The 15179-nt window shown below is 37.2% G+C and overlaps 1 protein-coding gene across 8 annotated transcripts in view; it reads left to right on the top strand.

Annotated features, from left to right (window-relative positions):
* Window positions 1-15179, top strand: part of ASPH (aspartate beta-hydroxylase) — a 272195-nt gene that overhangs the window by 75493 nt on the left and 181523 nt on the right. For 6 of the 8 annotated variants that reach the window (XM_077166851.1, XM_077166849.1, XM_077166850.1 and 3 more), the window contains 3 exons: window positions 7111-7203; window positions 11012-11086; window positions 13796-13921. In XM_077166851.1, the coding sequence (XP_077022966.1) occupies window positions 7111-7203; window positions 11012-11086; window positions 13796-13921 (294 nt within the window). The remainder of the gene's footprint in view (window positions 1-7110; window positions 7204-11011; window positions 11087-13795; window positions 13922-15179) is intronic. The other 2 variants (XM_077166854.1, XM_077166856.1) reach the window with 1 other exon arrangement.

Raw genomic sequence — 15179 nt, 5'->3', positions numbered from 1 at the left:
GCTCAAACCTCTGAACCTGTCTCTGTCTCTGGACTCTTCCAGAATGTGGGCTGCCTTCTCAGGCAGGCTGCCACAGGTTGGGTCACTTCTTACCGGGTGGGGGATATACATTACCGGTGGGCCTGGGTCACCTAGACTCCTGTCCTTCAAACTGTCAGCTGAAGGAAAACTGGTTGCCCAAAAGGAAATTTGATTGTTTTTATCAGATGAAGGAGGAGTAAGTGGAGGGCTGGCTAACATAGTGGATTTTTATATACGACGCTTTACCGGTGCTCACTGCAGGCAGGTTACTGAGTTTTTCCTTTTCTCCCTTTCCTACTTCTGCCCTGCCAGAATACAAAGAGTTGAATTGGGTATGCCAAAAATGGTAGTTCAGAGTATGAAGCTATACAAAACAGAGAAATTCCCATCCTTTGAAGCCCCTGGTAAGCAACAGTGCTACACAGTTGAAAGAGTGAGAGAGAATATGGCATAATGATAAATATTACTAATTGGGTATCAGGTAGATCAGCTCTTGCTATTTTTTCCCCTGGTTCTATTCAAAAAGAAAGTTGTTCTTAGGAAACTAAAGGGGTGAGTGTTATTATATAACAGTCACACACGTTATTCTTATGAAAATCTTCTTTGGGTTGGAATTATGCAGTGACTGCCTTGAATCCTTCCACCTCCATTTGCCTGGGGATACAATTACATGAACTAGGTGTCTATGACAGGGTTGGAGATAATTTTACATAGAAATTAATTTCCACAAACACTTCAATTTTGTAATCCCTGAAGAGCATGAAGTCATTTATTTTCCTTTCCATTCTTCATTTCATAGCTCATTTGATATCACTTTATATATTTATTAATCCGTTAAGTTGAGTGTATGTTTTAGAGATCTTTCATTCACATCTTCTTTGCCTCAAACATTCTTTCTCTCTAATGCCAAGAGGTAGAGGAGGACATATACTTAATTTAAAACTTTTGTTGTACTTTTGATAATTATGTACACATTCACATACTTTGTCTATTTTTCCCATTTATTCATTCAACAAATGTTACTGAGTTTCTGTAATGTGTCAGCATTTGTGCTGAGGATGCCTGTGCTGAAGGTAATTATAGTCCCTAATTGAAGTGCTGTGAAACCAGTGAGGGCAGTTATTAGGATCCCTCAGTATTCCACTTCATGTGGCAGGCCATTTCTCCCTCTGCAGGATCTGGTCCAACCATCATGTCTTGTCTCCCTTATGCTTCAGGGGGCTGGGCCCTGGACGTGCTCCGGTACTTGTCCCATAGTAACTGACAATAATAGGCATCAGTGTATACTTATTGAGTGACGGGTGAACGTATGAAATGCATATCATTGAAACAATAGTCCAGGTCTGTTTGTACTGTTATAATTTGAAAAATACTAGAAAGAAGAAAATGTTAGTTAAACAAAGGAAGGAAAACTTAAAAGGCTTCAATAATTGCAATGTGTTTCAATTTAGATTGTTGTAAAAAATGTATATTTATGCTGGGTTTAAATTATCTTGTATAATTCTCAAAATCCTGAAAAGGTAGTGCTTTATCAAACCCTTTCTGTATTTGCAGAAACCAGAGCTCTAGTTTTCATTTAGTAAAGCACTGCAGATGGGTATCAGACTTGGGCCCCTCTGGTTTAAGTGTCTGAGCTCCTATACGCGATACCGTTTTGCATGTCTTTGAACTTTATTTTGTAAAACGTTGAATAAAATAGGCCCATTCCATTTTAGTCATTGTGGAATCCATTCATTTCCTGAAGCCAGGCTATTAGGAAACTTCTCTGGAAGCCTTTAATTCTTTCCTCTTTAAGAACTCTGCCTGTCCATCTTTGGTTATGTGACTGCTTTGAAACTGGAATGGCTCTAACTGGCTGTCATGAGACTGCTCTTTTTAGTTCAAAGTAGTCTAAGAATTTTGATAAGTTCTGAGACTACTGCTGGTGTTACCTTCTGAGATCTGTATTTGCTGATTGTACGAGGCAGGGACAGCAAAAAGGATTAGCATGGTGGATTACTGTGCATGTTTTTCTGGTTTATTGATTTCCCAGAATATTTCTCAAATTTCATGTCCTTACCAGGGTTATTCTTGGGTTATGTTGATTTATACTATTAGTCTATTTGCATTTAAAGTGGTAGGAGCCCTGAGCACTTACTCTTCATGAATAACTGCAGCTGGAGTAATCTGCATAGGTAAGAACACAATTTTCAATCCATACACCATCGAATTAGTCAACCAAAGTTTGCTAAACTAATTTTTTTTTAATTATTAACTCTTGTTTACTCTTGCTCAGTATATGAAATCCTACCTAGCAAAATACTGTTTGTAATTCTTGCTTTCCCAGATTATTTTTTATAGTGTTGAGGAAGCAATTTGTCTGAAATTCTTATGGAATATGATTCCCTGGTTTTCACTCAGCAGAGGCCTCCATGACATCCCAGGTCCATTGTGGTCCTGGGTGCCCTTGTCCGCCTCCCTCCAGCTGCTCTGGCTGCTGGCTCCTTTTGGCACCAACCAGCATGCCCGCCCCCGCTACCTCCCCCCAGCTGATGAATTTTGTACTTCTTTACCTGGAATGCTCTTCCCCAACAACAAACTCACATGGCTAGGTCCTTATTCCCTTCAGGAGTCTTTATCAATATTATCAGAGTTTTTCTCATCACTTAATTTAGACAGCACACCCCTCTCTCTTCCTCTCTTCCCCAAGGCCCTGGCACTGCCTGCCTGGCATCCCTGCTTTAGTTTGCCCATAGCATGTGTCACCTTCCGACATACTATACATCATTCAAGTCTCTTATTATTTTGACTGTCCCCTCCCCATGAAAGAATGGGTTTTTGTGTGTTTAATTGCTGATGTATTTCCGAGACCTAAATCAATGCCTAGCATTTAGTAGGCACTGAATAAATACTTGTGGAATGAAAAAAAGCACTATGCAGTTTAGTAGGTTTACAGCTATGCTATCTTATCTTTATGGGGAAAAAAATTCATTCGTTCTGTTTGATTATGGTCTGGTTTAGTTGAGCAATAGTGGATAGGTAATTTTGTCAGATGATCAAATTTGCTATGATTAGTAGATTTCAACTTCTAATTTCATTTACTTTTTATAGCTTCTTTTAAATTAAAACTGAATATGTATTTATTAAATGCAAAGAATTTTAAACAAAATTTTCTAATGTATCTAATGAGCCTACAGTGTTAAAAACAAGCATACTTTCAGGGGATTAATTTATTTTCCAAATTTTATAGTGGCCATTAAGGTTGACTCTCAACATTTCCATTCAACTTTAGATAATATTTGAAGGCAATTGTGGTCATTTTGTTCCTCTTGCCAGTGATTGGTTTAGGAATGAGGGTCCTGATTCTGAGTATTAAAACTAAAAGGAAACATCTCTGGGAGCTTCTTGGAAAGATTTCCTCAAACTTGAGATAGAAGTAAAACAAGAGGTGATCTCTTTGCTTCTGTACATTGACTTGTCTGAAAGAGGAGCTTCCAGCTATTACGAGCCACCTGATTACTGGCTTGAGGATATGGTCAGCATTGAAATCAAGCTACTCTGCTCCCGCACTTCTGGTTATTAGTGAGGTAATAAATTTCCTTCTTGCTCAAGCCACCGTGAGTAGGTGTTTTGTTACATGCAGCCCCAGGAGCATCAGAACAGATACATCATGTTTCATAAATTCATTTTAATATTTATTTCAGTGCTACATCCTTGCCATTTGTGCCTCATAATAAATCCTGTTTGAAAACCTTTCCTTTCATTGTGAACTGTCCTAGTGTATTTATTTTCATTTTAAAATTTTTGTTAATTTTTTGTCTCAAAGATTTTATGAGGTGTGCTTTTACTTCTCTTTTCTGGAGAACACTTAATTATGAACCAAAATGAATTTGTATGGTAAAAAAAATTTTCTTTTAAGAATACTAAAATAAAGCTTTGTTCTTCCACCTGGGTTATTAAAAGGATAACAGTTATTCTAGAATGTTTTAAACAGTTACATTTTTCAAAATTTATAGTCATCTAAGGAAGAAGTAGTATTAAAATCATCCTCAGCTTCTTTGGAGTTGACAATGTAGTTTAATTTTATGCCGATTTCACCTCTAGAAATAGCTGTGACCAGAAACCAGTAAATTCAGAATTTAACAGCCAATTTGAACAGGAAACAAAACTCAGTATTTTCCCATCATATGTGCTTTTGCTTTTTTATGTTATATATTTCACATTTTACAATTTAAAATTTGGAGACAACCCTCAATCGACTTAGGAAAGATACTGTTGCTGATTTGGATTTGCTGTCCAATGTGCATAAAAGGCAATCTATGACATGGGGGTTTCAGAGAAAGAACATTACAAGGCACAATGTAAGGAAAATAGGCTTATGAGCCTCAGATCTATCTCTCTGAACTGCAGTGATTTGGTGAGTTTATTCTAACAAAGGCAGGCTTATGATAATGAATGTAATGACTCGAGATGATAAAGTCAGTCTAATTGTTGAATATGCACAGATAGTTTACATATTTGTTCAGAGGATGAATGTAAAAAATGGTGGCCTTATGATAATGGGCATGATTTTTAGTTTTATAATAAGGTAATATGCCTTATTATAAAATTTAGTTATAGGGTAAAGCTTCAAGCTATTGCTCATGTCAGGCTAGCCAGTTCTCATAGAAACTGGCTGTATCTGGCACTGTAAGGTAGGAATTAGGTGGGTTGACTCAGGCCTCTTCATTAGGAAACATTAATAGGCTATGAGCTATATCATAAGATAGCTGAGGAAGGGACTGTTAGCAGGATCACGAGGGTTCTAGGTTGCAGTACAAGGGGATACAAATGGAGCCAGTCAGGAGTTTATCATAAGACTTTACAATTATATAAAGATTATATACCACATGCAATTATATACAATAAAGCATTATCATCAAGGCATCTAGGTTACAGTTCATGGAGTTACAATAGTTACAAATACTTGCTTCTGGCTACATCAAAAGGCTAACATACATCTGGATTATAGTTCAGGGAGTTTCAGTAGTTACAGGTATCTACTTTGGGCTACCCAACAATATATTAGAAAGGAAGAAAGTTTCTATGTAATGCTTTAGTAACTATCATCATTTATTAACTCTTAATTCTCTGCCACACTATTGGAGGCATTGTAAGTCTGAATATGAATATATTAGTAGTTTCACTTTTAGCATTAGAATTTTTTTTTAATTGAAACTTTTCCCCAAATCACATAAGAGTTGGATTATAGACAGTTTTAATCTTTGTTAGGTGGGAATATATTTCCTTGTCTTATTGAACCCATGGAGTAGTTTGAAAGCTGGCTTATGTAGGGGGTTAATGAAGTATAACCATGCAACTTTTCATTCAAACAGATGCTTTTGAGAGTGAATTACACCAGGACCACATATGTAACCTGGAACTGCCCTGGGCAAACTGGGTCAGCAGCACTGTAGCAGAGGATGCTGGAGCATAGTCAGGATTCTCTGATAAATAGCAGTAGAGAACTTAATGTGAGTCTGTTTTCCCATTTCCACAGCTGTTAGCCATTCTTGGGCAGCTCAAGAGCCCTGCCCTAAAAGGATTCTCCTTTCCCAAGTAGAGGGGCAGGTGTGTTGAGCTCTTCAGCGAGTGTCTTTGAGTGCCTTCTGTGCTCCTGGCTGTTATCTGAGGTACTCAAAGTGCAAAATAGATAAAAAAAAAAATTCTAAGACTTGTAAGGTTTACTCCATTCATTCAGCCGAATTTGGCAATGAATAGTTCATCCTTTCCCATTGACCAGTAATAGATGTAAGAATGGATCATTTAATCGGGAAAGTCAGGGATGTTTTGAGGTCCTGAATTTGGAATATGTTGTTTTGATAGGCCGTCACTCCTATTTTTCTACCCTCCACTTGAAATTGAACTACATCTGTGGATACCTGGATACTATTTCTTTAGAAACTAGGAATGGTTTATAGTTAAAAGTCACTTAGGAGTAGAACTGAGTGTTTTGTTCTACGTTTTCCTAGTGTTAGGCTTTGTGTGGAAGTAGTGTTGGAAGTAACTACCCAGAGGAAATGCAAGTGATGGAGTGAGGTCTTCTATATCTGTGTCAATGTCTTTTTTACGATTTGGGAGAGGAAGGTGGGAGTATTCTTTCATCAGGAGGAAAAAAAGGAGGCATAGAAAGTGGAATGATAAAGAAAAACAGAATCAAGAGAAGAGTAGAAGACATTGAAATAAGAATTTTCCAGAATCGTATAAAGATGGACAAGAAAAATAAAAGGCCTCAGGCTTCTGCCTTCACCTTTTCACTGTAGGCTACTGATATGCACAGGGCTCTCCCACCAGTTATAGCCCTTGGAATAAGTTTCTCTAAGAGGTGGCGATGAGCGCCAGGATTCAATAAATGGAACCATCTAAATTACTGTGTTTAATTGAAGATATCTTTTAATGTTCCACATATAAAATATCAAAGAATAAACTTAGTATGACAGATTTTAGACTTGCATTGACTTTAAAATCAGCTTTCATGTTAATTTACCATGATGTCTAATTTTCCTCAAGACATGAAATGGAACTGCTTGTTACGATATTTTAAAGTGTTAACTTTAGAAGATTCTTGACAGCAATATACATAGATTTCTTCTCATCTTCAGCAATTTGTTTTTCAGGAAGAATGAGCAATTATATATAAATCAAAATATGGAGCACATGAGAATAGCATAGATGCCCCAGTATACCTGCATTGTCTTATTGTTTCACTATGGAGTTCGAGGCTTGGAAATAGTCACTTGAAGTGAGGTTTATGTGTGAATGAAGAGCTTGAGCTCATACTGAACTCTTTTGGCAAGTTTAGACATGGCTCATTAGAGAGCAATGACTTCAAACAATGTTTTTTAATTTTTTTAAACAGAAGATTAAAGAGATATTAAAGGCCCACGTGAAGTTAAGTAGCAAACCCTCTTCCTACTTCAATTTTTTAAAAATACAAACTTTCATCTAGTATCTAATATTGGAAATTTTGAATTACTTAGATGAGTTAAATGTTTTGAGAATATCATTTGTCCTGTTTAATATGTCAAAACAAAAAACAGCTTAAGATAACCATGTGAATAAAAAATGCAGGACTTAAAGAGCGAGCTGCCGCAGAGCCCACACGGCCAGCTGGAGAGCCGCCGGCGCAGGTGCAGGAGGAGCGGGATGCTCCCGCGGAGCCAGGTAAGACGTTCTCACCGATCCGGTGCCTTGGCTCCCCGAAAGTGTTTCTTATCATTGTGTCACCTTGTGTACAGGATGATGCAATACTTTTTCGTCTTTGAGATTTTATAGTGAAGTTTTTTTGTTTGTTTTTGTTCTAGTAACAATTTACCCAGGGCCATAATCCTGATTTTTGAGATTAAGAGTCAGAGAACGAGCATGTTTCCTGAGATCACAGCTAGGAACACAGTTTTGAACCAAAAGCTCCTTTTTCTTCCATTTCCAGCACTACAGTAACCATCTTGCATTTGAAAGTAAAAATAGACACTGTATACTCTCTCGTATATAGACACATTACTTAACAGAGAAGATGTAGTGGATTCCCAATCTTTTTTAATATGAAGGTCTCCTTTCCACATCAGAAAACTTCCCAGGCTTCCAGTTGATGGTCTGTGAAGTGTTTTGCCTCTACACAAATTCCTAGATCTCTTAAAACATCTTTTTGGCCACCCACGGACCTTGGATCAGAGGTTGGAAAATCCTGAGAGTTTTAAGATAAATTGGTAAATGGAATTTTAGTTCACTTCTATTATTTTATGCTATGGTATTTATTAGAAAGTCATCTAGTTTTTACAAATGCTTCATTTACACAGAATTCAAGAAATGTTATTTCTTTGTGCCACCTATTGGAAGTATTAGGTATAACCACATATTTTACTGGGTACAAATAATGCTTTGGCTGATTTTATCACATTGTAGTAAGGAATAATATTTGCTTTTCCTTCCTTCCTTTTAAGATCAGTGTCACTTTGGTTTTTGTTACTTGATCAAATTATAATCCCAGGAGAATTTACTGTCTCTTTTCCCTAACTTTAGAGGTGTTATAATCATACCTTGGCTCCAGAACTTGGAATGATTTTTCTTTTTTAGTTTTATAATTTATATCTGTATTCAGATTTTACTTTGTACTAAATAAATTTAGAATTAAAAAAACTTCTACAAAAGCTGGTACCTACTCTGAAAGGCCATGCAATTTGCTTTCTACTCCTTTTTTGTGTATATTACTCTATGAAAATTACTGATAAATTATTCCTCTCACCCATTGGTTCATGACCAGCCCATAACCTTCTCTACTTCTTACTATTTGTTTTGGTTTAAATATTGGCTTCTCAATCTTTCTGTTATATAAGTCTTTAACTTCTCTGACTGTATCTGCATATGATATAAACTTAGTGACATGTTTCTCATTAAAATAAAATCCTTTTGACCCCTACAGTTCTTTCTTTCTACCATCTCCTCACTGTGTCAGCTAAACTTTATTTTATTTTATACTATAATGTATATACAAAGCAAAGAAAGAAGAAAGCAATAGTTTTCAAAGCACTCTTCAACAAGTAGTTACAGGACAGATCCTACAGTTCATCATGGGCTACCATACCATCATCTCAGATTTTTCCTTCTAGTTGCTGCAGAACGTTGGAGGCTAGCAGGAATATATATATATATATATATATATATATATATATATTATCATCACAATTGACTTTTTTCTTCTTATTTTGTGAAAAATAACATACATACAAAACAATAAATTTCAAAGCACAGCTTAACAATTAGTTGTAGAACAGATTTCAGAGTTTGGAATGGGTTACCATTCCATTATTTTAGCTTTTTATTTCTAGCTGCTCTAAGATACTGGCGACTAAAAGAAATATCAATATAATGATTCAGCAATCATACTCATTAAACCCTACCTTCTCTGTATAACTCTACCATCACCTTTGATCTTTCTGTCCCATCTTTTAGGAGTTTTTGGGCTATGCCATTCTAACTTTTTCATATTGAAAAGGGCTGTCAATAATGGGGGGTTAAGAGATGGAACTAACTGATGTTCTGCAGAGGCTGGCCCCTCTAGGTTTCAGGATCTATCTGGTCCAAGGACCCATCTGGAGGTTGTAGGTTCCTGGAAGGTTACCCTAGTTTATAGAACCTTTGTAGAATTTTATATGTTGTCCTAGGTGTTCTTTAGGATTGGCCGGAATGGTTTTGGTTGGGGTTTGGCAAATTATGATAGGCAGCAATGTCTAACTGAAGGTTGAGTAAGAGTCCTCCAGCATAGCCTCTTGACTCTATTTGAACTCTATCAGCCACTGATACCTTATTTGTCACACTTCTTTTCCCGTTTTTGGTCAGAATGGCCTTGTTGATCCCATTGTGCCAGGGCCAGACTCATCCCTGGGAGTCATCTTCCAGGCTGCCAGGAAGACATTCACCCTTAGATGTCATGTCCCACTTAGAGAGGAGGGCAATGATTTTACTTGCAGAGTTGGGCTTAGAGAGAGTGAGGCCATATCTGAGCAACAAAAGAGGTCCTCCAGAAGTAACTCTTAGGCATACCTATAGGTAGGTTAAGCTTCTCCGCTAGATAACATAAGCCTCACAGGAGTAAGCCTCAAGAACAAGGTCAACCAAACTCTTGAAAGAAGAATCTGCACTTTCTTTTTCACTTTATTTTCTATTCACTGTTTAAGCCATTGCAGTCTGATTTCTATTTCTACCAACCCTATCCAGGGGAAGGAAAGAGCATTAGCGGCTATTAAACTGGAAACCCAGTTCAGGAGCTTTCCTAGGCATTATGAGACAGGATGAAGGAGGAACTGAGATTGGAGGACTCTTGTATAATTAGATGAGAATGTATATAAAAATGATCTGTGAACTATAAACATCTATAAAAATACGCATTATTTGTGCTTTAGCAACCGTTTTGTAGTGTGATTGGCATAGTAGATTTGTATCTAATTTTCTTTTCTGCCAGAAGTTCAAATTAACTTAAACTATTTCTGTCACTGAAAGTTAGCTTTTCAACATAAACAATATCACGGGTGTTATTTCCTATGACAGCACTTATCATACCAAGTGTAGAGTTACTTTTATTTACTGAACTTGGGTTATATCTCTTAAAGTTTATAGTGGTGTCAGTTATTATAACTTCTTGCTCATTGTGTGATGTTGCAGTACTTACAATCTGATAAGCACCCATGTTGTTGGAATGCCATTGTCAATATTGCTTACTTTTGTGATTTAAATTTATTTGAATCTAGGGACTTGATCCTCAGATGGGGTTTTCCAAAGATAAAAGGTTTGCCAGTTATAATGTAAGGCCTCGACTCAGGCCTCTTAACAACTGCTGGAAGTTTTTATCCTACCTTGGCTGTACCCAGTCACCAGAGCAGTGAGGAGTCAGTGAAGATACTCATTGACCACATATTTTAATCTCTCTCTCTCCTTGTCTTTCACCTTGTTAATCTTGTACATCTCTTTGTGACAGTTTTGCTCTTTCTTGCATGGTAACATTTTATAAAGTGAATATTTTTATTATTGATGATTTGCAGAAAAACACTCTTAAAAGTTTAATTTAGGTATTTACTGTCCTTAATATGGGACTAATATTTGAGTATTGATAGATTTGTTATTATTAATCTTTAAACTTTCTTTTATTTTGTCATCATGAATTGTGTTAATTAAAAATGAGTCATTTTGTTCTGAGTGAGGCTTTATTTTTTAAAGAAAAAACTGCACTTGATTTAGTTTTTTCAAAAGTATTATGGACAAGTGTGTTAATATTTATATCTGCTTATGAAATAAAGCATATTAAATATCTGCCATATTTGCCAACATAGAAAAAAGGTGGTAAACTTGTATGGAAAAGTTATGTAGCTGGTTAGCCAAATATGCATTTTAATATGTACACATGAATGTCATATTTTCGTGTTAGAGTTCCAAATCAGTGTTAAAAAATGTTCTTCTTAGCTATGTTTAATTATTTTAGAACCTCAGAATATTGAAGATGAATTAAAAGAACACATTCAGACTCTTCTCCACGAAACAGTACTGAGAGAACATGGTATGAATTAAAATCTGTTTTGAGTTACTAAAATAATGTTTAATTACATAAAATGATTTGGGTATTATTTTAAAATTTAAATGCTAATTGAATGTTTTCTTTCATTTTTGAACTTTTATTTTAAGTTATGAGGGCAAGTATTATTTCTGAAATAGCACTGGACTTACTTTATTTATACCCCACGTCATTCTGAAGAATCTTATTGCATACATCTAATAAGGAAATGGTAGGGAGAAATGAGAATGAAGAAACTGAGGCCAAGTGGTGAATCAAGAATAGAGGGAAAGAACAGGGAGGAACAAAGTAGAACACAGCTGAGCCAGATGTAGAGGGCTATCCAGGCACTGTCATAGCCCTCAGATTTTACATCCTGCTTGATAATCACTATTAATCATATTTCCAGAGAGGAAAGCCATGCTGATTACTCAGGTAATATGAAGCTACCCCTTTTGTCTGAAAAATTTCTCATGAAATTATGTTGAGATGTTAAATGATGCTCCAGAGACCAGTGTTTTAGGATTTTATAAGGCTGTTTCTTGAAGTGTCCCTTGATGAAAGCAGATGGCACAGCACCACAGTTTAACTCATGGAGGGACTTTGAAGGGGCAGAAAACTATGGCCTTTTCATACTCCTGATTGTTTGATGTGACCCAAAGTCCTAAAGGAGAAAAAGTATGTCCCTCATAAAAACAAACAAGGTGAGCTTTAACAGCTTATTAAACAGCTTTTCAAGTTAAACTTTATTCCATGTTAGGTGTCTTAGGGTTAACTGTAAAGTACTTCATGCAAAACCATCCAGGCTCTTTTGGGGAGACCAGTGGTGCCTGCCATTGGCTGCTAGAGCTACTGGAGCCAGTGTCCTTCCATTACTCACTGCTTTTCAGATAGGAAACCTACATTGTCTGAGCATAAATATGCTTGCATGAGCAAGCCCAGACTCCCCGTCCTACATCTCTCTTTTTTTTTTACTTTAACCTAGCACGAGGATGATGCAGTCTAAGTAACTAAGTGATTTTAGTGTGATAAGGTAAATGCTATAGAGGTGAAGCACAGGGTGGTGTGTGAACTTTACCCGGACACGGGTCTTAGAAGAGGCTTCCTGGAGGAAGTGACCCTTTCAGTTAGGAGCTGAGGCTGCAGTAAAACACAGTACTTGTGGAAGCCGGGAGGCAGAGCGTGCCCTCACCCTGAGGATGCGAGAGTGGATCAGCATGTTGGGCACGTGAATACTTGGAGAGTGAGGAGCAAAAGTGCTCAGTAGATATTTTTACTTGATTCTAAGAATAATTGAAACCACTGAAAGGTGTTTAAAGTGTTGTGTGTCCTGTCCGTGGCATGAAAGGCAGGTGGAGGGGACATGAGTGCACAGCAGAGGCTATACTGGTTGAAATGGTTAGTCAGACTAAATTTAGCCTAAGGTGGTGATGCAGAAAAGTGGAAAGATGTGGTAGAAATTTAGGCAGGGTGTGGGTAGGAAGCCAGACAAAAAACGAAGGAATCAGATTTACCACACATGCTTGAGCTTTTCTCCTTAGAAGATTCACGTATAGTCCCTGACTTTAAATATTGATGGCTTCTGATTATAAATCTGTAGCTCTGCTTCTCATCTAAACACTAGGTTCATCCAACTGCTTACTTGACATCTCCATTTAGATGTTTTATGGATATCTCAGACTTAAATGTACTGAAAACAGACTTAAAACAGAACACTTGATCCTCTGCATCTCACAGCTCCTCCCCATGCCCCCTTCCCCCATGAAAACTGTGTGTCCTACCCCAGTCTTTTATGTTGGAATTAATGGCTTTACCATCCACTTGGTTATGCAGGCCAAAACCCTGGGAGTTTTCCTTGATTTCTCTGTTCTCTTCATTTCTCATGTATAATCCATTAGCAAGTTCTGTTGGTTTTGACTGCAGCACATATCCTGAATCTCCAGGCCATCACCTACCTTCGTCATCTCTTTTCATGAGCCCTGCAGTATTGTCCACTTGGGTCTTCCTGATCCCATCCCTGCTGTTCTGTAGTCTGAGTCTGAGATACCCTGCCCCAGTTGTGCTCTTGGGGGGACTTCTTTATAGCGCAATGATAAGCTTAACCCAGCATATCCAACCTCTACACAGAAGAAACAGAACAGCTCAGTATATCAGAATAGTTACTCTTAAAAGAGAAAATGGGCATATTTGCATAAGTTAAATGCTAATTATAGGAACCTTTGACTGTACAGTATAATGCAGGTAAGTCCGTGATCTAGCATACAGCTCAGATGACTGGTTAGCTATTCCTTGCCATAGAACTTTTGTGTAGAGTCTTTTAAAGTTGTTAAATGGAATGTTATGTCAGTTCTCATTGAAAGGTCGTCGGGTGTCCTTTTCTCTGAAAAGGGTAAATATGTTAATAATTATTAATTCATGTATTCAAAATTCATCAAATATTTAATAAGCTCTTCTTATGACAAGGTATGGTACTAGGTGCTGGAAATACAATAATGAACAAACTAGATGAAGCCTTGTCCTTAGTGAGCTCATGCCCTAGTGGGTGGAGCCCTGGCCTCCTGCTTTGGTGGACCAGCACTTGATCAGAGTGGGTGGCAGCATCTGCAGCCCAAAGGAGGGCGGGGAATCCGCAGCAGCAGTAGCAGTGAAGGTGCATGGTTGGCTGCTGCCTCTGCACCCAAGCTACTGTGGTTACATTGTTTATCATTGTTAAAGGAAAGGACCTACTGCAAGAGGACAAGGAACCAGCAAGAGAACAGCAAGTGGAAGATGAAGATTTCCTTACAGGAAGGGATGTAGATGATAAATTTGAGAACCTGGAAGCGGAAACATTTCATGAAGGTAGAACAATTTTCTTTTAGTTTTCAGCCATAAAATACAATAGAAAATTTATAATTATTGAATTTTTTCTTAAATCTCTTTAACAGTAATATTTAATTTTTACCTAAAAAAAAATTTGAGTCAAAGCTGAAAACTTCAATTAAGATGAATTTTTCCTAAAGTAAATAGATATCCTAATTTTGATTCAAAGTACCTTGAGGCAAGCTCTCAGAAAAACATATTTCTTCCAGAAAGTGAGTGAAATAATTCAGCAAACTACTTTTGTGCCACTCCCCTTATAGGGGGCCAGTGGTCATAAGAAATTCAAACAACTGATGAAACATTTGAGTTAGGCAGATTTACTGCTGACCTATAAAGAAGTAATTTCTGTGATGAAGGAAAGTTTTTTTATTCGTGTATACTTTATAATGTGAGCCTACCATTCTACTCTGAAGCCCTGCTAAATTAAATGTACAAGGTTTGTTTTCATGCTATCTGTTCTCTCCACTCTTTCCTTAAAGTAGTCCTTTGAGACTTTAATAAGTTCCTGAAAGATTTTAAGCTGCAAGTTCTCTACTCTTGATTGATTTATGCAGTTTTGTTTAAAATATATAAAGGTATAAATTATAATTTTTTTACTTAAAATGAGTACTAATAATTCAGTGTTTATTTTAGATGCATGTTTCAGTTCTGAAAAATAATGAAAGAAATCACTACTAAAAAATTGGGAAATTGTTGGTGGTACTGACACAAAATTAACCAGATTGCATGTTACTTTCCTTCATGTAATAGTCATTGCAGCATATGATTGAGTTGCCTTAGGACAACAGCCTGACACGACCAGCTACAAGTGATCTAAGCAGTGGGTGCCTGGCAGGGTTCAAGGATTGGCTAAGACTAAATCAGGTTCAGGGAGGTAGGCGGAACTGAGAGGCAGGTAGTACACCAAGTCCAGAGTGCTGGTAAAGGTAGGAAGGTACAGAGCCTTGGAATCATGGATTCAGAGTTAAGATCTCTTAAAAATATGATGCACTTAGGGTGAACGTATTTTCCTGCAAATAGTTTTCAGCTGTGACTGCAGTTAAGCTCACCTGGAACACTTTAAAAAATTCCCATACCCTACCCTAGATCAGGTGTGAATCAATGAATCAGGATGTTTGGTGTGTGGGCTGGGGGAACTCTAAGAATGGATACTTTTTTTAAAGCTCCCCAGGTGAGTTTAAGGCTCAGCCAGGGTTGAAAACAAGTGTGGCTAGGCTGTTGATTTTTTTTCCTGTGG

The sequence above is a fragment of the Tamandua tetradactyla genome, chromosome 6 (genome assembly GCF_023851605.1).
Source record: "Tamandua tetradactyla isolate mTamTet1 chromosome 6, mTamTet1.pri, whole genome shotgun sequence".
Lineage (NCBI taxonomy): Eukaryota > Metazoa > Chordata > Mammalia > Pilosa > Myrmecophagidae > Tamandua > Tamandua tetradactyla.
Note: the sequence above shows the minus strand (reverse complement) of the source record. Positions and strands in the feature narration are given on the sequence as shown.